The 27,381-nt window shown below is 36.4% G+C and overlaps 3 protein-coding genes and 1 pseudogene across 3 annotated transcripts; 2 read left to right on the top strand and 2 right to left on the bottom strand.

Annotated features, from left to right (window-relative positions):
- Positions 1-237: 237 nt before the first annotated feature.
- On the top strand, positions 238-1,213 carry LOC132185727 (protein TRACHEARY ELEMENT DIFFERENTIATION-RELATED 7A-like). The gene has a single exon (XM_059599498.1). It carries the CDS (start codon positions 361-363, stop codon positions 1,012-1,014), a length of 654 nt encoding a protein of 217 aa, XP_059455481.1. The 5' UTR covers positions 238-360; the 3' UTR covers positions 1,015-1,213.
- A 1,123-nt stretch (positions 1,214-2,336) lies between these two features.
- LOC132184406 (stearoyl-[acyl-carrier-protein] 9-desaturase 6, chloroplastic) lies at positions 2,337-3,930 on the top strand. Its single transcript, XM_059598033.1, has 2 exons — positions 2,337-2,982; positions 3,071-3,930. Exons 1-2 carry the CDS (start codon positions 2,365-2,367, stop codon positions 3,635-3,637), a joined length of 1,185 nt encoding a protein of 394 aa, XP_059454016.1. The 5' UTR covers positions 2,337-2,364; the 3' UTR covers positions 3,638-3,930.
- A 927-nt stretch (positions 3,931-4,857) lies between these two features.
- On the bottom strand, positions 4,858-18,993 carry LOC132183965 (uncharacterized). The gene is given in 20 exon segments (XM_059597443.1): positions 4,858-5,145; positions 5,371-5,532; positions 5,644-5,739; positions 5,995-6,056; positions 6,178-6,253; positions 6,346-6,428; positions 6,530-6,855; positions 7,043-7,089; positions 7,254-7,390; positions 8,091-8,213; positions 13,494-13,746; positions 16,901-17,014; positions 17,224-17,385; positions 17,510-17,605; positions 17,871-17,932; positions 18,060-18,135; positions 18,227-18,256; positions 18,258-18,313; positions 18,419-18,745; positions 18,906-18,993. Coding segments are annotated over 20 exon segments (2,493 nt in total). The 3' UTR covers positions 4,858-5,028.
- Positions 18,994-21,461: 2,468 nt separating this feature from the next.
- Positions 21,462-24,938, bottom strand: LOC132183643 (alcohol dehydrogenase class-P-like; annotated as a pseudogene).
- Between the last annotated feature and the right edge of the window lie 2,443 nt (positions 24,939-27,381).

Genomic DNA, 27,381 nt, shown 5'->3' with positions numbered 1-27,381 from the left:
TTGGGTTTTGCTCCCAAATTGGCTGAAACACAGGTTAAACCACTATATTTATGGATTATGGTCCGTTTGTTTCGTCTTACAGCTAATATTGATATTATAGGGTTACCGGATCCCTATCAAATCTCAGTATCTTGCGCCTAAGAAACAAGTTTCAGAGAAAAAAATAAAGAAACTTTGAGAAGTGTTTTCCAATGCAAACAAACCATCCCAAATCTTAGAATGGCAGTCAAGTCACTAAAAACTTGCAATCCATTATCACAGAAATATGAAACCAAATACTCCCTACAAATAGGCTCTCGATGCTACCCCTTTCTCCACAACTCAATCTATCAACTTCATATTATCTGCATTGACATCAAGATGGTCTCTCCCCAGTCCAATGACTTCAACTTCCCATACTTCCCTCCACCACCCCACACTTTCCAACCACCACCTCCCCATCCTTTTCACCCACCACCTCCGGCCGCAAAGCCGCCCAGACCCTCAAAATCACCGCCACCGCCAACCCCATCTCACCATTTTCCTCCACCTCCGGCCGCAAAGCCACCCAGTCCCTCAAAATCACCACCACCGCCAACCCCATCTCACCATTTTCCTCCACCTCCTCCCCATGTGCGCCCTCCGCCGCCTCATGTACTCCCTCCGCCGCCTGCACCATCACCGAACAACAATCCCACAGTAATAGTCATTGTGTTCATATCATTCGGAGGTCTTTTCTTCCTTGCATTCCTTGCAGCTGCTGTCTTCTGCTTCATTAAGAGGAGAAAGAAGAAGGAAGTTCAAGAAACCGATATGATTCACTTCGACGAACACAGGAAGGTGAACGAGATAATCGTACCAGGGCCCCATGGACCTCAGGCTGTGATATTGTCAGTTGAGGATGATGTGCATATTGATGAAGTGATTAGGAAGGATGAGAAGTTTGGTGAAGGCTTGCATGCCAATTCTGCAGAGGGCAAACCTGGCACATCTTCTTCAGGTTTTGATCATCACCACCTTGAACACAAGGCTTGATCACAAGTCATGATCAAATATTACTTGGACAATATCCCTCATCATTCTAAGGATTGCAAATAATTATGTAAAAAGCTCGTGATTATTCATTTTTTTTCTTCTTGCTTTTAATAATAAAAGTTGCAGCCCTGCAGCAATTGAAAAAGTAAGACTAGCAACTAAACAGTCTTACATCTGTATAAATAATGATATAGTAAAAGGGAAAAATGATATGTACACAATTGTCTCCCTCTCTCCATTAGTCTCCAATTTCCATCTACAAGAGGCTACAAGGTGAAAGCTCTTCACTTGTTTCTGCAAAACAGAAAATTAGAGCTTTCACTTTTATGCTTTTATATTACAGGTTGATGTTGTCACATGAAATCCGAAGGGTGAAATTGATGTCCAGTATTGATGTTGAAATTTGATGAATTTGATACGAGAATAACGGATTTGGCACAAGTCAAGTCTTTTGTACTCTCTAATAAGAAGATGACACATCAACGTAAAATACCAAACATAATAATAAATTCAAAAGTACTGGACTTTTCTTCTACTCATCCTCAAAAAAACCCCATATTTTTCTTCTATCGTCATGAGGATAAGCTGCTGTCCTTAGCAATTAGCATTATATATATATAATGCTAATTGCTATATATATATATATATATATATCTTTGTTGCACCCAACAAAGACTGGTGCTACCCAAATTTGCGTTGACTAACCTGACCAAATCTCAACGACCCTTATTATGTGTAAGATATATGGTCTCTTATTTATAGATCAAAATAGTTAAACGCTGTAAAATACCATTATACCATTATGATTATATTTTCATAATCAAGACAAAATTTTCTTTAAGCGATAAATGTCATTTAATACAATTGAATTTTTCAAAAATTAATATTTAAAAATCCAGAAATGAGGTGTACCAAAAGAAATGAGGTGTCAATTAGCAAGCGAGAAACACGCCCGCCAAGTAGCGGAAAACCCACAGAATCACACACTAATATCTTCTCGCTCCACCCTCTCAAAAACCACTGCACTGCACCCCTTGTTTTCAAATCCCACTGCTTCCATTTTCCTTCCACGTTCCAACTTTTGCTCACTTTTACTCCCACTAAGTGACGGTATTGCCCTTTGCTTCCTTTACCGTACCAACTACCCATGTCAGTATTTTCCACCCTTTTAGAGAACAAGAGACTTGGAAAGGTGAACTAAATGACTAAGGCATTAAATTCCAGGTACTAAAAATAAAATTCTCTCCGAAATGGCATATGAGCAATTACGTAAAGAAGAAAGCCCAAATTATTACTCCCCCTCCATATAAATACACTACAGAGGGCTTGTGAGTTTGACACCCAAAATAGATGAAAACAATGCAGGCCTCACTGTGCTTCGACTTGTGCTCCCAAAGTCACGCATGGAACCCACGTGGCCAAAGTCCGACCCTCCACCGCGTCAGGCCACCCACCACCACCGTCAGATTCCCACCACCAATCTCCGCCGTGGCAACACCTCTAAGGCACCAAAAGACCCACTCAATGCCACCTGAAAAGGTGGAAGTGTTCAAGTCACTGGAGGGCTGGGCCTCCCAGTGTGTCCTTCCGCTCCTGAGGCCCGTGGAACAATGCTGGCAACCCCAGAGCCTGCTGCCTGACCCCTCACTCCCATCCCAAGATTTCTTCGATCAGGTGCGGGCCCTACGCGATCGGACGGCTGACCTGCCCGACGAGTACTTTGTGGTGCTGGTCGGTGATATGATCACGGAGGAGGCGCTGCCCACGTACCAGACCATGATCAACACGCTTGATGGGGTCAGGGATGAGACCGGGGCCAGCACCAGCCCATGGGCCGTGTGGACACGGGCCTGGACTGCTGAGGAGAACAGGCACGGGGATTTGCTTAAGACGTTTTTGTACCTATCGGGTCGGGTTGATATGCTCATGATTGAGAAGACCGTCCAGTATTTGATTGGAGCGGGCATGGTGAATATATATATATATAATTGATTGAATATTTTTGCTTAAAGAAAAGTTTTTGGTATAACAGGCATTGACGTTGTGGTGTTGACAGGATCCAGGGACGGAAAACAACCCGTACTTGGGGTACGTGTACACGTCGTTCCAGGAGCGAGCCACGTTCGTGTCGCACGGCAACACGGCTCGGTTGGCGAAGGAGGGCGGGGATCCCGTGCTGGCGCGGATGTGCGGCACCATTGCATCGGACGAGAAGCGCCACGAGAACGCCTACGTCAAGATCGTGGAGAAGCTACTGGAGGTGGACCCCACGGGGGCCATGGTGTCCATAGAGGACATGATGCGCAAGAAGATCACCATGCCGGCCCACCTGATGTTCGACGGGCAGGACCCACGCCTCTTCGAGCACTTCTCGGCAGTGGCCCAGCGCCTGGGCGTGTATACGGCCCACGACTACGCCGATATTTTGGAGTTTCTGGTCGGACGCTGGGGATTGGAGAAGCTGGAGGGGTTGTCCGGCGAGGGAAACCGCGCGCAGGACTATGTGTGCGGGTTAGCGCCGAGGATTAGGCGGCTGCAAGAGCGAGCCGATGAAGTGGCAAGGAAGATGGAGCCGCGTGGCGTCAAGTTTAGCTGGATTTTCAATAAAGAGGTCAAATTGTAAAGAGGTCACTTATTAGTTAATGAAATTTCATTTTCTCCAAAAGGTGCGTCCGGATTTCGCATAATTGACGTGTCTTTACTCAAATAATTTTATTATTCGTTTTATGGGCCCATCGAATCTGTATAATGGGCACAACAAATAGGATGCAGATTAGAATGGACCTGGCTACAGGGGCTCATCAAATTTACACCCATCTTGAGTGTAGTGTATAATTTCCTAGCAGCATTATCTCGCTTTCTATGAGAATATGGCATATCAAGAAATGTGTGATACTACTCTTTCACACTTGTTTATCACACATATTTTACTTTTAAGTGATTTCTCAATCAGTGTAAAAAATGAGTGCAGTGCTCGTTCAAGAAATAAAGAAATATGGGTGTATGAAAGATAAATTCAAATATGAAATTGGATTTATAAGATGAATAAAATCAAAGCAACAAGATAAATTTCTTGCTAATTTGAGGTAAGCTGAGGCCTCCCAAATGAAACAAAATTTATCCAAGATAGAAAATCCCCAAAACCCTTCCCTTGTTTAAAGTCCTACAAAAATTCTAAACCCTACAATTCAAGCCCAAATTTGACTTAATACACAATTGTAGCCTTAAAAACCTCATGTTAAACATAATAAAATTAATACCGGTAAGAAAGAGGTGGTAATTTGGGCTTAAGAAGGGTTAATTTCTTAAAAACTTATTATTTCCAAATCACAGTCATTATTTGCTAACCAATTCGAGGCTCTTAAGAGTCTGTTTGGAATTGGGTTTGAGAAATAAAACTTTTAAGTCAAAAAGAGCTTTTGAACAAAAGCTTCATTTTTAAGTTTTTGCCAAAAGTGCTTTTTAGTCATTTTTACGCCTTTTTGGACCGTTAAAAACCCTTTTAATTTTGTTACCAAACGAGTACGTTTTTCTTCAAACAAGCTTTTTTAACAGTGAGTGTTAAAAGTACTTTTAGGCCTCTCAAACGCAATCCCAAACAGGTCCTAAGTCTTTTGATGCCCGCCAAGATTAATTAGTGAAAGAAGTGAGTTGGAATTTTTTTTTTTTTTAATAATATTTTTACAACTTATATATATATATATATATATATATATATATATTATGCCATTGTAAGGATTTAGGAAGAGTTTGGGGGGGAGAATAAGGAATAAAGGAGAAAAGAGGTACCCTGAGGATACATGGACAGAAACAAGCTTCATAATCACAAAAACAACAAAATAATAAAAGAGGCAAAGGGAAACATAGGTGAAATTTCATTTATAGGTAATATAAGTCAAAGTCAACATAAACTGCTTGTTCTCTCTGCAACACTCAAAAACCACAATGCAAAACCTTATTAACTAGAAAGAAAAGCCCTCTGCCCAACACTCCACAATCTCCCTTATTAATGTCTTAAGCACCCATGGTGATAATGCAACGGATAGACTTCCCCTGCAGCATGAAATCAAAGGCTTTGTTGATCTCCGAGAAAGGGACTGAGTGAGTGATAAATTTCTCCAGTTCTAGCTCCTGCAACATCAACAGATTAGCCCTAATAATACACAATAGCTTTCCTCAAAGTAATGACATTTTTCCCAAAACAATTAAACTCTGTATAATATCCTAGAAACCTATGACTAGTCCATTCCAGTTGCTTATGAAAAAAGATGTATGTAAATGAGAATCTTTAAATCAATTAGTATGGTTATTCAACAAAGTCACCACAAAAGTTCTTAAACAGAATAAAAAGCTTACCTTGTTCATGTACTTTTCCACGACCCCAGGAATATCAGTGCGGGGCTTGTAGTTGCCAAAGAAGGTACCCTTCAGAGTCCTCTCGTTCAACAAGTTCATAGGATGAGTCTTGAATGCATCATCTTTATTTGGTACTCCAACAAGTACTGCAACACCCCAACCCTGACAAGAAGAAGCAAATTTTAGTGTCAGAGGAAAGGTCATTGGATAATTGGAACTATTTCTCTATTCTCTTATAGGAGAACAGGCAAAGAACTTTTGTGTAGTGATTACATCATGAACGCATTCAAATGCTGAGATCATGGCCTGGATGCTTCCAGTACATTCAACAGCCCGATCCACTCCTCCATCGGTCATATCAGCAAGCACCTGTCAATTGAAATTCAAATGTTAAACAGAGACAAGTTGCCAGGAATCAGAAGTTAGATATAATTGAGAAGTCAAAAGAAATGTAATTTCAAGCACCAAAACAAGTTTTTGTATGCTAGTATTGGCTTTGATTTCAGTGAAGGAGAAAACAAATTGAAAAAGAAAAGAAGCTAATGAGAAAACCCCCAGAATTCATGCTTGCCACGCCAACTAATTGATTACAGAATAGCAACGCTCATGATGTGTTGAACTAACCTGTTGAACAGGCTTGTCATGATCTTTTGGATTCACAAATTCAGTGACACCAAACTTCTTGGCTGTCAAAGGGATTAAGATACCATCGTCAATACATAAAATAGTAACTTAATAAGATTATGAAAACAAAACAAAGTATCTATCCTTAAATGTGTGTGCGCACACGCTTGCATATTGACTCACCTTCCTCGAAACGATCAGGGTTCAGATCAACACCAATGATTCTTGAAGCCCCAGCAATTCTTGCCCCTTCAGCAGCCTAAGTATCAGCACAAGAGAAAAATTAAATCATTAAAATCCTTCTGCAGTTGACAAAAGCAATAAAACATACAAACAAGAAGAAAAACTCACAGCTAGGCCAACAGCACCCAATCCAAAGACGGCTACAGACTGACCCTTTTTGGGTTTTGCAACATTCAAAGTGGCACCAAGACCTTTCAAGCAAAAAACCAAACACATCAATGGAAACTAAAAATTAGTGAGAATAAATCACTGTATCATTACTATTCTTCAAATGCAGAGAACTCCTCCGAACCTGTGGATATTCCGCAACTGAGAACACAAACTTTGTCTAATGGGGCTGCAGGGTTGATCTTCGCAAGGCAGCCGACATGGACAACAGTGTATTCACTAAATGTGGAGGTGCCAACAAAGTGGTAAATAGGCTTTCCATTTATGGTGAATCTCGTCTTGCCGTCATTAAGCATAACACCCCTGTCAGTATTAATCCTGAGGAGGTCACACATGTTGCTCTCCTCCGACTTACAGTGGCGACACTCCTTGCACTCCCCAGTGAAGACAGGGAGAACATGGTCTCCTGGTTTGAGCTCAGTTACACCCTCGCCTACACTCTCCACAATTCTAAGCCACAAAAAAGCACATAGTAAGTACTAAGACTAGTTTTTCTAAAATTCTTAGGCATTTTAGTTGTAGTCTGCAGGCAAAGGAATTCAACAACTGATCAAGTTTACTATTGGAATGCATTATATTTAACTACTCAACGACTCGTACTGAATAGAATACTCTTCAAAATTGAAGGTATACATACCCTCCAGCTTCATGACCAAATATGCGAGGAAACAATGGTGTCTGCCCCTGCAACACAAAGGAACGTTTGAGTTTGAGTTTCAACTACAAAGTGATCCAAACGTAATTGTTTTCTATTTTCCTTTTAAAACTTTTGAAAACAAGTTTTCAAAATTTCCAAAACGAAAACAGCATAAAACGTTTCCAAACGAGTATTTTCAATATCCCCTTGCCTTGGCTTCCCAGAAGTAAACATCAGTGTGGCAAAGGGAGGTGAAGAGGATCTTCACGCGGACTTCATTTGCCTGAGGTGGTGCCACCTCCACTTCTTCAATCACCAATGGCTTACCAGCCTCCCATGCTACCGCGGCTACAGGAAACGCATACCCAGTTAGGCGATTAATCGAAACAAAATACTAAAATTCCAAGAATGATACAAGGAAGAGGCATCAACTTATGTAAATCAAGAATTGAAAAAGCGAAATGCGTTTTCTAACCAAGAGCAGAGAGAGAAACATATGGAAGAGGTTTTCTAGAAGTTTCAGTGTGCAGTGTTAATAACAGAGAGATTTTTTTTTCCAATAGTAACATCTTTCAACAATCACAAAGCAAATCACAACCCAAAAACACCATATCCTCGATAATCGGAAAAAAAAAAAAAAAGAAAAAAGAAAAAAGATTATTCTGAAAACGTTCAACAGAGACCAGAAACGCCTAAGTTCAATTTTTTATTTTTTATTTATTTATTTTTTAAAAAAAAAGAAAAAAAGAAAAAGAAAAAAGGAAAAAACAAGGCCATGCATCTGAAACAATCTGGATATTTACAAAATGACACCCACGAAAAGAATCAAACCAGGAAAATTCAAACACTAAACCCAGTGACAAAAAAAAAAAAAACGCATTAGCCAGCAAATAAAATGAAAAAAAAAAAAAAAATTTCAGAAAATAAGTGACAACTGATCACCAAAACCGCCATGCAACAGTACAGAGCCGAACCCAAATTGGAAACAAAGAACCCAGTAAAACCAAGATCGTATAGCAGAAAAGATCTGATGGGGACGGCGGCTCACCTTTGCACTTAATAACCTGACCTACTGTGCTCGACATGGCTATCTCGGACGATGATGATGATGACGATGATCGGTTTCTTTGTCTTGATTGTGAAAGACTCGTGTCTGTGTCTGTGTCTCTCCCTGCGGTGGTATATATAGTGTCAGTGAGCGAAGCAAAAGTAATCGCCAAGACTTTTCAACTTGCTAAACAAGCATATAATTAATTCCAAGTTGCAAGGTTTGTTTTTTCAAAAACCACTGTGTGGTTTTTCAGGGGCGCCTCCGGATTCAACGCCGCGTGGTAACGCTGTTTTACAAACATTCGTTTCAAACTCCTTGATTTGGTATTATTCTTCGTATAAAAAGGAAATAATAGAGGTATACCTTAAATTTACCTTAAATTTAACTAAAAAAAAATTCTGTGGAGGAGAGAACCTTAAATTGAGTCCCTGCTATGCGGCTGCCTAGCGTAGGACATATGTTAAAATAATAATAATAATAATAATAATAATAATAAATTTTATCATATTTTTTTTTTAATTAAATTTTTATAAATAAATATTTAATTTTTAATACTTTAAAACTTATTTTTAGATTTAAAACTAAAATTTAGGTGTAAAAGGTTAATCTTTTAGAGATTATATTACTCAAAAGAAATTTGATCATTTTAAATTTAGTGTTAATATCTCAAATTTGGTGTTAATATCTCAAATTTAGTGCTAATACTTTAAATTTAAATTTTCCTTTAATATCTCTCTTCTTCAATTTAAAAAAAAAAAAAATGGCCACGTCAGACTTTGACGGACGCTAGCTAGAATGACCCCAAGCTGCCAAAAATCTCAACTCCCTTAAATTAGAGAAAAAAAAATAATTTAAAAATTATACTAAAATTAAATTGTAATTGTAATTGTATCAAACTTCGTTAAAAATTGACCAAACAAATACTACGTACTTAAAGCACAAGGTTTTGGTTTGGGTGGATGCGGTTTTGGTTTGGAACCAGGGGAAGAAATTCTAGAATTTATTTTTTTATTTTAATATAAGGTAATTTTTAAAATTATTATTTAATTACAATTTAAAAAGTCACATTATTTTAAAAATATATAAAAATAATTTTTAACATTACTCTACCACCGTCACTTTACCCAATAAATAAATAAAATACAAGTCAACCGTATTATCTTGTCACCTTTGTTATCAATTGACAATTATTACGATTGAGATAGTATAATAATATTTGGTTTATCACCTAACGGCCCTATCCTCATCAAAATTAAATAAACATTTCTGAACCTTCTACTACAAATTAGCGAGTTTTAATTAAGAGAAACATATATTGCCGTGTATAAATAATGTGTGCATGTAGTAAAAAAATTAAAAATAAAAATAATATATGCATATTGTCAGTGGCGGACGCAGAAAATTCATTTACTGGGGGCATGATTTTTTTTAATGAATACAAAAAAATAAAGTTGAACAAAAATATAACAAACCGGATAAGTGAATAATTCAACAAAAATTTTCATTATGTTCTAGAACATATAAATAGAACTTACAATTTGTTTTGTCATGACTAACACTAATTCAATTGTCCTCGACGAGTCTTCATACCTTGGAATCGCTGCATAATCTCTTCATTACTGATGGTCTTGAATATGTCTTTCTCAATGTACGTAATCAAACAATCATTCATCCATTGATCTCCCATTCGGTTACGTAAACGATTTTTAACAATATTCATTGCTGAAAATGCTCTCTCAACAGTTGCTGTTGCAACTGGCAAAATCAATGCCAATGTCACCAATGAATAAACCAAGGGATATACGACATCCTTTTTCGTCTCTACCAATTTCTCAGCAAGTTGTCCAATCCCTTTGAGTGTTGCAAATTCATCACTAGAACGCATGTCAAAGATATATGTTTCAAGTTGGTTGTCTAAAGTAATAAGTTGAACTGCTGAAAAATCATTCGGATATAATTGAGCAAGACGAAGCAATTTCTCTTTGTTAAAAGACGCAAACAAGTCATCTGGACTCAAGCACGAAACACAGAGTAATAATTCGGAACTTGCCTCATTAAAGCGACTGTTAAGTTCTTGGAGTTGCATGTCTATAACAGTATAATAAAGCTCCACACGGTAATGATGTAAATTTTTCATGCCTTGAGTTTTTCGTCGTGATCGAGGTTGGTAAAGCTCATCCATATTGGGGACAACAATATTGTTTTTTGCACAAAACTTAGTAACTTCTTCAAATAAGGAATTCCACCCATCTTCTCTTATAGCCTGTAAGCGCAGCTTTGAAATTTTAACTAACTTCATTGCATTCACAATATCTTGATCTTTTCGTTGTAGTGCTTGAGATAACTCATTTGTAATCCCCAAAACATTTTTCATCAAATGTAAATTGAAAGCAAAGTCAAACGTCTTGAGTGATTGACTTAGTATATTTGCTTCTGCTCTCTGTTCAGAATTTAAACCATCTTCAACAATGTCTTCAACCGTATCGATAACAGAAGAAAACATGGCAATAAGACTAACAATTGCACCATAATGAGAACTCCAACGCGTATCACCATGTCTCTTTAAGTTCATTTCTTGATTCAAGCCACGACCAGTTGACATTTCATTATTTTGTAGTGCTTCTATTACTTCAGCAGTTCGTTTTTCACGAAGTATGTCACGACGTTTGCATGATGCTCCAACAACATTAAAAATACTATTGGCCAAACTAAAAAAAGTTGCAATTTGAATGTGATTTTTGGCAACAGCAACTAAAGTGAGTTGAAGCTGATGTGCAAAGCAATGAACATAATAAGCAGACGAATTGTCATTCAAAATTAGAGTTTTAAGTCCATTCAACTCACCTCGCATATTGCTAGCTCCATCGTATCCTTGTCCTCGCAATCTGCTAATACTTAAATTATGCCTGCTAAGCACTGAATCAATTGTCTTCTTCAATTCTACAGCTGTGGTATTGCGAACATGTGTAATGCCTAAAAAACGTTCAATCACATGGCCCCGCTTATCTACATAACGCAACACAATTGCCAATTGTTCTTTAACGGATATATCACGAGATTCATCAACTAGGATAGCAAATGGCGAATCTCCAAGATCTTTAAGAATAGCATCTAGAGTTTCACTTGCTGCTGCATTTGCTATATCTCTTTGAATATGTGGTGCAATCATTTGATGATTTTCAGGAGCATTATCTAAGACCACCTTATCAATCTCTTCATTGTGTTTAGCAAGAAACCGCAACAATTCAAGAAAATTTCCTTGATTATTTGAACCTTTAGATTCATCATGGCCACGAAATGCTAATCCTTGTTGTTGTAAAAAGCGAACACAATCAACTGATGCATTCAAACGAGTCCTATATAACAATTTCTGCTGATCCGATTGCTTGTCAAAAACTGTTATGATGCTTTGTTTATGGTTTAACAAAGCTTCACATCTTTGTCGAGCTTGATTATGTGCACTATTGTGAGCCCCCACATGACATTCAAGCCTCTCTTTCTTTTTCCAATTACTAAACCCTTCAGTAACAAACGAATCTCCCCCTCCTTGATTTCCAAAGTCCGGTTTGAATAGATAACAGTATAAGCAATATGCACCATCTTTTTCTATACTGTACTCCAACCATTTATATTCTTTGAACCATGCTGGATTAAAACGACGCATTGTATTTCCAATTTTTTTTTTAGGAAAATCATGGTCAAAGGGTTGACAAGCTCCTATTTGTAGATATGCTCTTCGGATTTGGTCTCTATCACTAGGATGATAATCGCATATTTTTTTTCTGAAGTAAGGATCTCCGGGTAGATTTGCTAAATCTACTTCAACACGAGGTCGTTTAGAATTTGATTGGAAGTCAATAGCATCGTTGTTTTTCTCCATAATCTCAGACAACTACAATTATATATTTATACAATTAAAATATGACACAAAAACTATATAAATTCATAAATAATTAAATATAAAAATAATTAGCAAGAATAGGTTGAATAGCAATATAAATATTAAGACAATTCATTCAAAAGCAATCTAAATCTAAATCTAAAAATTTAATTACATATTTACATACCTCAAATTTTCGTTGAAGTTATTATCAAGAATATGTTGAAATGTTGAATCCTGAATAACAACATAAATATTGAAACAATTAATTCAAAAGAACAATTTAATTATAAACTAAAAAAATTAATTACATATTTACATAATTACATACCTAAAGAAAATTGAGGCCAATAGAATCTTAGAAACAACTCAAACAAACACAAGTTTTGCCCACTGCCCACTGCCCAATCGCCCTTCCAAACTTGTCTCTTTGGGAAAAAATTTTTTGATCCTTTTGGAATTGAAATTGGTGTCTGGCAAAATTTCGAAAGGAGACCTCAACTGAACCCTTAACGAGAGACTGAAGAGTTATATGGGACGGGCAGTTCTTGACACACACGCAGAAAACAAAAATTTTCAAAGTTTAATGTAAAATGACGGTTAAGCCCCTCAAGTCAAAAATAATAAAACACTTTTCATTTTACATTAAATTGACTTGAGGGGCATAACCATCATTTTACATTAAACTTTGAAAATGCTTCTTTTTCTTAGCGTGTCAATTACTCCTGCAGAACTCACCATCATTCTTGAAGAGTTGAAGGTCCTGCGCTGCTCGAGGTAAACACTGCAATGCATTAATTGGTATGTTGACTTGGGGTTGGCCTTGTATCTTTTCAAAGTTCTTTGTTTATTTTTTTGTTTTTTTTATCTCTTTTGTTCTCTGTTGTAAACTGTGACTTCCAGCCTCCCTTTCTGCTGTCCCCAATCCCCACGTACCAACACTAAAACACTCACAATTAGAATAAAAAAAAAAACTAATATTCTCACAAAAGAAAAACGCACCGTTTAGTTAGTTTAAGTACTATTCATTGTCTTCTTCCTTTCATTTGTCTGCAAGACTAAGTTTCAAATTTTTTTTTTCAAATTTCAATTTACTAAAGGGCATAATATATAGTTGAAGCATGAGAGAGGAGCATAATCATGGCTTTGGGGGCATAAAAAAAAAAATAAAAAAAAAAAAAAAAAAAAAAATTCCATAGTAAGGACTAAGGAGAATTTTTAGGGGGTTGACTGGGGGCATATGCCCCCAGTCGACCCCCCCTAGATCCGCCCCTGCATATTGTTTATGCAAGCCAGTATTTTGTTAATCATTACTCCAAATTAACATTAGAATAATCAAGAGGAATAAATAATAATTAAACATTGGAATAATCTGAATCTATTTTTAGATCATACCGACAGGGGAGAACAGGACATTCGACAAGGAGAGTCAGAAATTGCAGAGGCTTGGTTGGATCAAGCAGCTGAGTTTCTTCTTTTTCCATGGAAAACAAAAAAAAAGTCAGTATATATATATATACCTTGGAAATCAGACTTTGTGGAGAGAACGGGGAAGCAAAAACGCCCGGTTTGGGTGTGAATCCTTCTTCTGTGAATTGGGTTTGGGTTTGCTAGCTCTCTTCTCCTTTGGAAACCTTGATGATGGGTTGCAGAGATTATTTGCCTTAGAGAAACTGATTCCATGGCTGCACCGTACGGTATTGGATGGGAAAAACAGCTTACTGGGTATTTCGGAGATCTTAAGATTTTTTTGTCCTGTTGAGAGAGAGAATTGATTGGTGATTAGTGATACTTTTCTTCTTTTCAAAGTGCAAAAGCAGGGTAGTGGAGGTGGCCATACTGTGAGTGTGGCTCATTTTGGCATCTTGTCCCGTGCATAACTGCAGATATTTAAAGGAACAGGACTACAGGAGAGTGTAGCACCACAAAAGTATCCTCAAACACTGTTTTAATATCATGACTCAAATACTCAAAAGTCCTCTCGATCTGCCAAGAAGATCTTTATTTTCTATTTCTGTTTTTTGGGCATCCAAAACAAAAACCCAGAGTTGTCTCTTGGGTGCAGCCAGCAGTAGGGCTGAGCAAATTACCGATTAACCGACTTTCGACTGACACTGACCGTTACCGACTAAATGGCGGACAATATGCGGCATGATTTTTTTTATTCCGAATTTTTCGGTTTGGTAGGCTGAAGAGGTTTTTTAACCGAACCGACTTTACCGACCGACTTTCGACCGACTTTACCGACAAATTTGCCACTTTTTCACATACCGACATAACCGACACCGACTTTATCGACAAATTTGCCACTTTTCCACATACCGACATAACCGACACCGACTTCCGACCGACACCGACTTTACCGACCGCATTTGGTTCGAAATGCGAAATAAAATAAAATTTGACGGAATAAGTCAGTGAAATAACTGACTTTACCGACATTATTGGTTCGAAAGGCGAAAATAAAAATTTTCTACCGAAACCGACATTACCGACCGACACTCAGCCCTAGCCAGCAGTGGCGGACCAATGGCACCGTTTGGTAAACGGTTTAGCAAAGGCAAAGGTTAAAATATCACACTTTTATTTTTTTTAACATTTTTTTTACTTTTTACATCACACCAATCATTTTTTATTATTATTTTAATTAAAAAATTTCTACAAAACAAATTTTTTTTTTTAATACCAAATATTCTTACTTTTTCACTTAAAAAAAAAAAGTTCTTACTTTTTTTTCACATCAATCAATTTTACCTACAATATCGAACCAAAATTGAAACAAAATCGTTTATCAAACGAACCCTACATGTGTAGGTGGGGGGACATTGTTTTTTTTTTTAATACCAAATATTCTTACTTTTTCACTTAAAAAAAAAAAAAACGTTCTTACTTTTTTTTCACATCAATCAATTTTATCTACAATATCGAACCAAAACTGAAACAAAATCGTTTATCAAACGAACCCTACATGTGTAGGTGGGGGACGAATGTCCCCCCAAAACTTTCGAAAATTTTGCTACAGTATATATTATATATATAAGGGTTGCACGACAGAAGAACACCCAACATACAGATGCACACTCCTCCATGTGAAATATTCATCTTCATTGGAGCTTTTTGGTAATAGTCGTGACCAACAGCCATCAGCTTATATATATATATATATATATATATATATTTCGAATCACTGAAAAATGTCCCCCCAAATTATTATTATTTTTTTTATTTTATCTTCAGCCCACTCTCTCTCACCAAATATTCTCCAGCAGTTGTTCCCACAAAATTTTTTTTTTATTCATTTAATCTTCAACTCTTTCTCTCTCTCACCAAAAAATTCTTCAGTATTGTTACACCAAAAATATTTTTTATTCCTTTTACCATTTATCTTTGAGGAGAAGTTACCCTGCCCTGTGTCATTCCCTCTCATTTCAGTTTCTCTCCGTCCAAACACCTCCTCCACAACTCTCAACCCATCCCTCGTTTCACAGGCCAGGCAAAACCCAAGCCTCAGGACCCCAACGTTAACGTACAACTACAAAACGACATCACGTATTTGGTGGCTTTGATCGTTCGGCTCCCCATAGGGACACCACCGCAAACCCAAGAGAATCCCTTCGCTCCCTAAGTCTAACTAGAAATTTGTTCCTACACATTCAAAATCTTGGTTCCACCCCTATCAATATGCCTCCTAATACACACGTTTTCTAATAACATTTCTTCTAACTTTACCTTTGTTGTTAAAAAAACATGTATATATCATGTGCAAAAGATTAAATGTCATTTTTATAGACTTAATTAGAAGTTTTTGTCCTAATGGAAAACACATTAGAATGGAGAATGAAACATCCTATGTCGAAGTTGCCACGAGTGTCCCAAGTGCTATTTAGTATTTACATAGCCGCTGCATTGCATATTGTCTACTGCTTCTTAAGGTTTTTATGCAATTGCAAGGATTTAGGAAGAGTTCGGGGAGAGAAGGGAATAAAGGAGAAAAAAGGTACCATGTGGGTACATGTGCAGAAACAAGCCTCATAATCACAAAAACAACAAAATAGTAAAAGATGCAAGGGAAACATAGGTGAAATTATTTTATTTATATGTAATATTGGTCATGTTGATAATGGCTCAAATTGTCAACAAGTGTGAAGATAATTGCTGAAAAATATCAATTTGAAAAATATCAATATTCAAGTTGGTGGACTCAAGTCTTATTTATCTATAAGAAGATAAAATTAGTTTTAAAATGAGTCCAAAAACAACTTGGAATTGAATTTTTTGGAGAAAACGTGTGTGGATAAACATGTAGGTTGCAATGTTTATCTCCATCATAGAAAAGACTTTGTATTCATGATGGTTTCGTTTTCCCAGCAGCAATTGAATTAGAATTGTTTTTCTCCTTTTTTCGTGATTAAGTCTCTATAAAAGGACATGCAGTCCTTGGTTAAGTGGGGATCCGGAAAATTCAAATTAGTGAGAGCACTTTGTAGCATTTACAAAGTGTAGAGAGTTTTTATTTACTGGGTATTTGAGAGTGACAATTGAGTGAGGTGTACAAGGGGTTAAGAACTTGAGTTTGTGATATTAAACTTGAGTGGTTCAGGCTTGTACTATTGTACTCAATATTTCTCAATAGTAAAGAAGGAAACCGGATCACGCCCCGTGGACTTAGGTATATTGCCGAACCATATAAACTATTTGTGTACATGTGTGATTGGTGTGTGTTCTCGTGTATTTTCTTTTTAAACTTGTCTTTCGTATAAAGAACTGGTGAGAAATTGGTTGCCAATAAATTGTCAATTTTCCTAACAGGTCACAGCCAACATAAACAGCTGATAATGCACGACTCATAAACCAAAGTGCAACATCTTATTAAATGGATAGAAAAGCCCTCTTTCCATCACTACACAATCTCCCAAGTGTTTTAAGCATCCATGGCCATAAGGCATCGGATAGACTTCCCCTGCAGCATTAGGTCAAAGGATTTGTTGATCTCCGCAAAAGGGACTGAGTGAGTGATAAATTTCTCCACTTCCACTTCCAGCTCCTGCAACATCAACAGATTAGCACTTCCTCAGTATGTCATCTTTTTTCCCAAAACAATTTAACTCCGTATAATATCGTAGAAACCTCTTACTACTCGATCCATTCCAGTTGCTTATGAAAAAAGGTGTAAATGAGAGTAGTTAATCAATTAGTACGGTTGTTCATCGAAGTCAGCGCCAAAGTTCTTAAACAGAAACAAAACCTTACCTTGTTCATGTACTTTTCCACGACGCAGGGAATATCAGTGCGGGGCATGAAGTTGCCAAAGAATGTACCCTTCAGAGTCCTCTCACTCAAGAAGTTAAAAGGATGAGTCTTGAATGCATCATCTTTATTTGGTACCCCAACAAGTACTGCAACACCCCAACCCTGACAAGAAGCAAATTTTATTTTCAGAGGAAACATCATTGGATAATTGGAACTATTTCTCTATTCTCTTATAAGAACAAACATTCATGAACGTCATTGGCTAAGAAATTTGTTTAGTGATTACATCGTGAACGCATTCAAATGCTGAGATCATGGCCTGGACGCTTCCAGTACATTCAACAGCCCGATCCACTCCTCCGTCGGTCATATTGGCAATCACCTGTAGATCGAAATTCAAATGTTAAATAGAGACAAGGTGTCTGGAATCAGAACTTAGATAAAATTCAGAAGTCATAACCCAGTTTAGCTTCAACAGAATAAAATGTCTAATTACATGCACCAAAACAAGTTTATGCATGCTAGTCTTGGCTTTGAGAAGACAAATTGAAAAGGAAAAGAAGCTAATGAGAAAACCCCCACAAGCATGCTTGCCATACCAACTGATTGATTACAGAATAGAAACACTCATGATGTGTTGAGCTAACCTGTTGAACAGGCTTGTCATGATCTTTTGGATTCACAAATTCAGTGACACCAAACTTCTTGGCTGTCAAAGATATTAAGAATATACCATCGTCAATACATAAAATAGCTACTTAATAAGACTATGAAAACAAAAGAGTATCTATCCTTGAATGTAACCTATATATATATATGCTTGCATATTGACTCACCATCCTTGAAACGATCAGGGTTCAGATCAACACCAATGATTCTTGAAGCCCCAGCAATTCTTGCCCCTTCAGCTGCCTAAATATCAGCGCAAGAGAAAAATTAAATCATTACAATCCTTTGCAGTTGACAAAAGCAATAAAACATAGAAACAAGAAGAAAAACTCACAGCAAGGCCAACAGCACCCAATCCAAATTAAGACCGCTACAGATTGGCCCTTTTTGGGTTTTGCAACATTCAAAGTGGCACCAAGACCTTCCAAGCATAAAACAAAATATATCAATGGAAACTAAAAATTAGTGGGAATACATCACTGTACGTATCATTACTATTCTTCAAATGCAGAGAACTCCTCCGAACCTGTGAATATTCCGCAACTAAGAACACAAACTTTGTCTAGTGGGGCTGCAGGGTTGATCAGCGCAAGGCAGCCGACATGGATAACAGTGTATTCACTAAATGTGGAAGTGCCAAGAAAGTGGTAAATAGGCTTTCCATTTATGGTGAATCTCGTCTTGCCGTGATTAAGCATAACACCCATGTCAGTATTAATCCTGAGGAGGTCATACAAGTTGCTCTCCTCTGACTTACAATGGTGACACTCCTTGCACTCCCCAGTGAAGATACGGAGAACATGGTCTCCTGGTTTGAGGTCAGTTACGCCCTCGCCTACACTCTCCACAATTCTAAGCCACAAAGAAGCATATAGTAAGTACTAAGACTAATTTTTCTAAAATTGTAAGGCATTTTAATTGTAGACCACAGAGAATGCATTAAATTCAATTACTCAAAGACTCGTACCGAATAGAATACTCTTCAAAGTTTAGAGGTTAGAGATAAACATATCCTCCGGCTTCATGACCAAATATGCGAGGAAACATTAATGGTGTCTGCCCCTGCAACAAGTAAACAAGTTTATTACATGAAGTCCACATTTGTTGAAGTATGCAAGAAGTTAATGTTGTTTCAAACTCTCGCAAGCTAGCATATATAATTAATTACTTTTTTTTTTTAGACGGCGTTAATTATTCACATATTATTAAACGCCTCGTTTTGGTTGAGCTCAGCCTCAAAAATTAATTTCTGTCTCAATTTACATTTATTATTTAATGCATAGTATAGAGTAATGCTATGGACCATTTTTTTTATCCTCTTAAAGTTGATGTGACTTTCAAAATCACCATTGGATCAAAATTCAAGTATGATTCATCTAAAATTTAATAGTAATTTTAAAAACCATATCAACTTTATAATGATAAAAAGAGGATAAAAAAATGGTTCCTACCATTACTCTTTTGTCAATGGCAATTCCAAAAAATGCACTTTTATGTAAAAAATAAATAAAAAAATCATAAGAACATTTGAAAAATGGAGAGACATTATGCAGCAATGAAAGCTTTTTAGTTAGCGAAATCTCATTTTGAAGGTAACTAAAAAAAAATGGTTAACAACAAGAAATAAATAAATAATTAAACATTGTAATAATCTGAATATCTCTTTTGGAGCATTCTAATTCAACTCAACATATATATATATATATTAGCTAAAACATTATAGGGAAAACTTCACTTATTCTTCTTAAATTGTCATCATTTTTGTAATGTTCTCTATAAAGTTCAAAACCTCTCAATTTAGTGTATCGAACTTTTAATTTTTTTTCAATGTTCTTCATCCATTAGGATTTTCTGTTAAATCTCAACAAAATTCCTAACATGCCTATTTTTTAAGAAAAAATATTTTAATATTTTTTTAGTTGCAAATACCGTTAAATTTGGACCAATGCCTTAACATTTGCAATTTTTTTTTCCTAAAACAAATGGGGGTATTTTGGGAAACATTAACGGAAAAGTTAACTGAGGAGTGAGATTGCAAACAATTGAAAGATGAATACACTAAATTGAAAAGAATTGAACTTTAGGAAAAACATTGCAAGAGTGATGACAATTCAAAGAGATTTAAGTAAAGTTTTTAGAAAATTATATTTTTCTACTACTACACTTGTGATTGTGGTAATAATTTATAGAAGCCTCTCTTACAATGATTCCTCTGTATGATCTATTAAAATAATTATTAAGGTTAGTAAGTCATTAGGGTTTTAGGGTAGTTTGGTCATTGTAATATTTTCATAATCCTATATATTAGGATGTTTGTATTAGGTTAAACATAAGCTGAAATACAACAGCCTCCTTCTCTTCTCCCTCTAAACTTATTACTACAAAATTATTAACGTGGTATCAAAGCCTTAGGGTTTAGATCATTGTTCCTTTGTTTGTAGTCTTAGTTTATTTTACTGTTTTTTGCTTTGTTTTGGTGAGTGTTCATCTGGTGGCAACACCCGCCCATGTGGGTTTAGTGCCCACACGAGCAGTGCCTTGAAAGATGTAGTCCGTGGTTGAGTATGAAAAGAAAAAAAAAAAAAAGAAAAAAAAGTGTGTTGTGTGCTTTCACGGTGGTTCTTGTGGTGTTTCCTACTAGTTTTTTTTTTTTTTTTTTTGAAGTTTCTAGTATTTTTTGTGATGTTTGGTGCCGTCTGTGGTGGTTAGTGCAAGGTAGCGGGTGTGTTGCAGTGGCCATTGAAAAAAAAAAAAAAAATGTGCGAGGTTACTGTTTTCTTTTTTAGCAGTATTCAAACTTATTACTACAAAACTTTTGACAAGATCAAAAATGGGATTGTGCTACACACTTCTCCTGAGGCTGAGGCGGGTCTTTTAACAGCATGAGATGAGCCATATATGTCGATTCCAATGCTAACCCTTTTCTGTTCGAGGCCCTCAAGTCTTATATAAAGAAAATGGTAGAACGGTTTCATTGTCTATCAAATCAAAAGAAAAAAAGGCTATTGCCTGCTGGATGTCAATTTGTAAGATTTTATTCACACTAAATCCCTTCTCTTCATTATCGTTTAGCACAAACAACTGAGATGTCGGTTAGGGTTGGCTCGTTGCCTAGGCCAATTAGATAGTCTTTTAACGCTTTCAATGAAAGAATAACACTATATACCACACAAATATCTTACAAATCTGATGTGACAATGGCTGATCCAAGGGCTTAAACATTGTCATATTACTTTTATAAAATATTTGTGAGATATTTGTGTGGTATGTAATATTACGGATAGCTAATTGAATATTCAAAAAGGGTGCTGAATAATTTTCAGTGAGGTAAGTTTGGATGGAAGATAATTGTTATGCATTTATCTAATTAAAGCATTAGTTTGAAAAATAATAATAAATAAAGGACTTGGCCTAGCTAGCAAAGAAAAGAGGTGCCCTGTGTATACATGTGCAGAAACAAGCTTCATAATCACAAAAACAACAAAATAGTTAAAGAGGCAAGGGAAACATAGGTGAAATTATTTTATTTCTATGTAATATTGGTCAAAGCCAACATAAACAGCTGATAATGCAAAATCTTATCAAATAGATAGAAAAGCCATCTTCCCATCACTGCACAATCTCCTTAATTAGTGTCTTGAGCACCCATGGTAATAACGCACCGGAGAGACTTCCCCTGCAGCATGTAGTCAAAGGATTTGTTGATCTCCGCGAAAGGGACTGAGTGAGTGATAAACTTCTCCAGTTCCAGCTCCTGAAACCATCAACAGATTACCACTTCAAGTTCTCAAAGTATGGTTGTTCATCAAAGTCACCGCACAAAGTTGTTAAACAGAAACAAAATTAAGATTACCTTGTTCATGTACTTTTCCACGACGCCAGGAATATCAGTGCGGGGCTTGAAGTTGCCAAAGAAGGAACCCTTCAGAGTCCTCTCACTCAAAAAGTTAAAAGGATGAGTCTTGAATGCATCATCTAGTTTTGGTACTCCAACAAGTACTGCAACACCCCAACCCTGACAATTAAGAAGCAAATTTTAGTTTCAGCGGAAATTTCATTCGATAATTGGAACAATTTCTCTATTCTCTTATAAAGAGAACAGGCTAATTAAGAACTTTGTGTAGTGATTACATCATGAACGCATTCAAATGCTGAGATCATGGCCTCCGTCTTTCATATCAACAATCACCTGCCGATCGAAATTCAAATGTTAAACAGAGACAATTAAGAGCTTCAATGGAATGAGATGTGTAGTTTCATGCACCAAAACAAGTTTATGCATGCTAGTCTTGGCTTTGATCTCAGCAAAGGAAAAAACAAATTGAAAAAGAAAAGAAGGTAATGAGAAAACCCCCACAAGTCATTTGCCTATAAAGAAAACACTTAACATGATGTGACGAACTAACCTGTTGAACAGGCTTGTCACGATCTTTTGGATTCACAAATTCAGTGACACCAAACTTCTTGGCTGTCAAAGAGATTAAGAATACACCATCGTCAATACATAAAATAGCAACTTCTTGAATGTGTTTGTATATATATATATGCTTGCATATAGACTCACCTTCCTTGAAACGCTCAGGGTTCAGATCAACACCAATGATTCTTGAAGCCCCAGACATTCTTGCCCCTTCAGCTGCCTAAATATCAGCAAAAGAGATATATTAAATCATTACAATCCTTTGCAGTTGACAAAAGCAATAAAGCATGGAAACAAGAATAAAAACTCACAGAAAGGCCAACAGCACCCATTCCAAAGACGGCTACAGATTGACCCTTTTTGGGTTTTGCAACTTTCAAAGTGGCACCAAGACCTTTCAAGCATAAAACCAAACACATCAATGGAAACTAAAAAATAAGTGAGAATAAATCACTGTATCATTACTGTATCTTCTTTAAATGCAGAGAACTCCTCCGAAGCTGTGGGTACTCCGCAACTAAGAAGACAAACTTTGTCTAATGGGGCTGCAGGGTTGATCTTCGCAAGGCAGCCGACATGGACAACAGTGTAATCACTAAATGTGGAGGTGCCAAGAAAGTGGTAAATAGGCTTTCCATTTATGGTGAATCTCGTCTTGCCGTCACTAAGCATAACACCCCTGTCAGTATTGTTCCTGAGGAGGTCACACATGTTGCTCCCCTCCGACTTACAATGGCGACACTCCTTGCACTCCCCAGTGAAGACAGGGAGAACATGGTCTCCTGGTTTGAGCTCACTTACGCCCTCGCCTACACTCTCCACAATTCTAAGCCACAAAAAAAGCATATATTAATTAAGTGCTAAGACTAGTTTTTCTAAAATTCTCTTCGAAGTTTAAAGGTTGGAGGTATGTATATATACCCTCCAGCTTCATGGCCAAATATGCGAGGAAACAATGGTGTCTGAGGTACGGTGCCACCTCCACTTCTTCCATCACTAATGGCTTCCCAGCCTCCCATGCCACCGCGGCTACAATTTAGCATTATTAAGTAAAAATAAATAAATAAATGGAAAGTTTAGTTTGCGTGGTGAAGGGCGGAAGTAAAAAAAAAAAAAAAAAAAAAAAAGAGGGAAGGAAAAAGAAAAGGGGAGAGAAAAGTGAGAATATAGGCTGTGTTTGCCAACAGCCCAAGGTTGCCAACAGCCCGAGGCTGGCACTGTAGCTAAAATAGTACTGTTCCAGCTACAGTGTCATCTGATATGTGCAGGGGCAGTAAAAAATCGCACACAATTTTCAATAACAAAACTTAAATTATTCATACGTTTTCCACACCTTAACCAACAACCGGATAATGACAACTTAAATTATATTTTTTTTTAAAAAAAAAACGTGAGAAACGTACTCCGGTGGCTCCTTGGTCAGCCGAGGTGGTCGAACCATCCATTTTATTACAGGTCGCCCAAACAACTTCATGAAATGGGTATGGGGGTGGTTTGACACCCCCTGATGGCCAAGGGTGGTCCTACCACCCCCAAAGGCCAAAAAAAAAAAAAACCCCGGGAGGGGGGGGGGAATCCGTGCATTTGGGTGATCGACCACCCATTGGCTGGGGTGGTTTCGCTACCCCACGGCCGGGTGTGAGGGTGGCTCTAAAACCACCCCACCCCTTAGGTGGTCCACCACCCCCAAATGCACCTCGGCCCCTTGGCTAAGGGTGGCCCGATGGAGGGTTCACCACCCCCAGACGGCTGGTGATGCCGGATTTGGCTAAAATGAGGTGATCCTGCCACCCCATTTGGCCAAGGGTATTGAACCACACCGATCTTTTTCCGCCTTTTTTTTTTTTTTTTTTGTTAATATTTTGCTTTAAAAAAAATAAAAAAATTTAATGCCCAAAACGACGTTGTTTTGTGTGGGAAAAGTATGAATAATTTAAGTTTTGTTATTGAAAATTGTGTGCGGTTTTTGACTGCCCCTGTACATATTAGATGGCACTGTAGCTGGAACAGTACCGTTCCAAATACAGTGCCGGCCCCGGGCTATACTGGGTGGCAGAAAGTTTTCCCACATTGTCTATAAAAGACGTGTTATTTTTTATGTAGGGAACAAGTGCTTTTTAAATAGAGAAGTGTTAGAGAACTAAAAAGAATTGTCCAAAAAATTTTCAAAGTTGACGTGGCAGAATTTTAAAATGAAAATTCAATGGGTGGCAAGAATTTTGCCACGTCAATTTGGAAAAAATTATGGACAATTCTCTTTACCTCTCTAACACTTTTCTTTTAAATAATGTGGGAGAAGAACGTGTTTTTTGAATAAAATTTCTTATAACTTTGTCGTTATAAACAAAAAAAAGCATATGTATGTTTTTCACGTGCATAAGACGTGAAATTTTTATAAACTATGGTGAAAGAATTTCTTCAAGGAAAACTTGGTCCAAAAAGTGGAAACCAACCCAAAAAAAAAAACAAAAAAACATATATATATCCACTAAAAAAAAAAAGACAGAATTAGTTGAAAAAAAAGGTCCCAATTAAATTAACATATATATGTTTGACCCATGTGACCCATATGTAGTGACGGCGGGTCACCTTTGCACTTAATAACCTGACCGGTTGTGCTCAACATGGCTATCTCGGACGATGATGATGATCGGTTTATTTGTCTTGATTTTGAATGGTGTGTGTCTGTGTTTGTGTTTGTGTCTCTATCTGTGTGGTGGTATATATGTATAGTGTCAGGTGAGACGAGGAGCACAAGAGGTAATCGCCAAGAATTTCTAGTTGTTTTATTTTTTTATTTTTTACATGTCCATATAAGAGAGGAAGAGAAAATTTGACCTAGTGACCTCGACTTCATAGTCCCTAATCGATTGAGCTACCCTTTTAGGACAATAATTTCTAATTGTTGAACATGCATAATTAATTCCATATAAAAAGAAAAAAGAAATAATCCATGTTGACGGTTTCTTTATACAAAAATAACAAAACCACTACTTTTTACAGGGGCACCTCCGGCGGGATTCATGCTACGTGTAAACGTTGTTTTATCAGATTTGGTTTCAAACTCGATCCATATTTGGTATTATATATTCAAGCAGTGCTAGTGACGACTGACGAGCACTATCTTCGGAATATGAAAATAGTGATTTTCATGGTACATATATAATTTCTAATTACAACTGTAACACATGACATGGAAAATCACTATTTTTGGATGAATCTCCCAAAGAATGCTTCTCCTAAGTACTAGCGGTATTATTTGGATAGAGTTTTTGTTCTATACAAATGTCGGAGTAATTTTAGAAGGGCCGCCTTCAGGTTTACGCCGTGTGACAACGTTGTTTTCCTAGATTTAGTTTTGAACTCCATTTTTGGTATTATTCAAGCAGTACGTGCTACGTACTAGCAATATTTTCGGAATTTGAAAATAGTGATTTTTCATGGTACATATATAATTTATAATTACAATTGTAACACGTGACATGGAAATTAAAACACTATTTTTGAATGAATTCCCGAAATAATGTTTCTCCTAATTAAGCATATATAAGCTGGTATTATTCAGATAGAGTTTTTTTTTTTTTTTTTTCAACCTAATAATTTTAGAAGTTTATCTTCTGTCTTTTTTGTGCCTCCAAAAATGAAATTGTTTTTAAAATTATTATTTGATCGAAATTTAATAGTGATCAATCACAAACGCAATGGTGATTTTAAAAATCACATCATTTTTCGAAGAACACAAAATAAACTTCTAACATTACTCATGGTAGCACATGCTTTTTTTAATTGAGAAAAAAAAATACCTTATTAAAAAAATATGTGCTTCTCACATTCTATTTAAAAAGCTTATGTTTATCACATGAAAAGTGACATATGGCATTTTTATAGATTAAGTTTGAGAAACTTCTTCCAGCCCAATTTAAAGAAAAACTCCGTACTTATTATCCTATCAGCAATAAAGTTACTAGCCCCAAAGAATATTATGTAAGCGCAATGTTTTGAGGGTTTCAATAGGATGCGATTTTGGCTTGGGATTGAGGCTGACTGTCACTTTAACCAGAACATCGAACTCAATAGTATATAATTTTGTCGACTTTGTTATCTATCAATTATTAGGATGATATATATATATATATATATATATATATATATATATATTAGGATTAAGATAGTGTAATATTTTGTTTATCACATACCATCATCAAAATTAAATAAATATTTATAAACTTCAATTTTAAAATTTTAGAATTTGGTTTATCAGATAACTAATTGTTTATTACCTTTTACTACCAATTAGATCTAAAGTTAAATTTTAAAATTTTACCATATGATCCCCGTTAGAAGTTAATAAGACCAAAAATAAAATTAAAAATAAAAAGTTTAACATTTAAAACTTGCAATTGGTAACATGTATCTGTCAAATCAAATGAATAATATTAAGATTAATGGACAACCATTTTTCTTTAATTTTTTTTTAAAAAAGTTTTTTATGAAGAGAGTACAATTTAGGTTATAAATAAATAATTATATAATAAGTAAAAACAATTAGTGGCAGAATCAGGATTTTAATATTAGCTCGGTCCATCAAGCTAGCTATGATATATTTGAACACAAATTCATTCCTCTAAGTCAATTATTCTTCATTTATATATATATATATACATATATATATATATATATATATATAGATTGCTCTAGGGCATCTAAATTAATCAGAAGTAATATAAGTCCAATTTGGAGGCGTGAGTGCTTGACAAATGGTCTATTTAAAGATACTTTTCAGCAAAAGAAACAAATTATTATGCTTAAGACTTCCGCCGCAAGAAAAGTTTCCCGGCTTTGAAAAAGAGATGTTTTTGTGTCCAAGAGCTTTATGCCCATGCAATCCAAATGCTTTCTTACCTTTTGGACGTATTGCCAACAAGAGAAATACAATTTTAAGCCAAAAATGTTCTCCGTTTCATGCATGAAAGCAAGAACCGCAACCGCAAGTTGAGTAAAGTTGTTCTTCGCATTTATTTCACACCAATTGACGTAACGTAAAGAAAAATCACTTAAAATCTGTCATC

The sequence above is a fragment of the Corylus avellana genome, chromosome ca6 (assembly GCF_901000735.1).
Source record: "Corylus avellana chromosome ca6, CavTom2PMs-1.0".
Taxonomy (NCBI): Eukaryota; Viridiplantae; Streptophyta; class Magnoliopsida; order Fagales; family Betulaceae; genus Corylus; species Corylus avellana.
Note: the sequence above shows the minus strand (reverse complement) of the source record. Positions and strands in the feature narration are given on the sequence as shown.

Coding starts and splice junctions, on each gene's coding strand:
- LOC132185727 (XM_059599498.1), top strand. CDS start 361: ATGGTCTCTCCCCAGTCCAATGACTTCAACTTCCCATACTTCCCTCCA.
- LOC132184406 (XM_059598033.1), top strand. CDS start 2,365: ATGAAAACAATGCAGGCCTCACTGTGCTTCGACTTGTGCTCCCAAAGT. Junction 2,983..3,070: donor ATTTGATTGGAGCGGGCATG/GTGAATATATAT, acceptor TGGTGTTGACAG/GATCCAGGGACGGAAAACAA.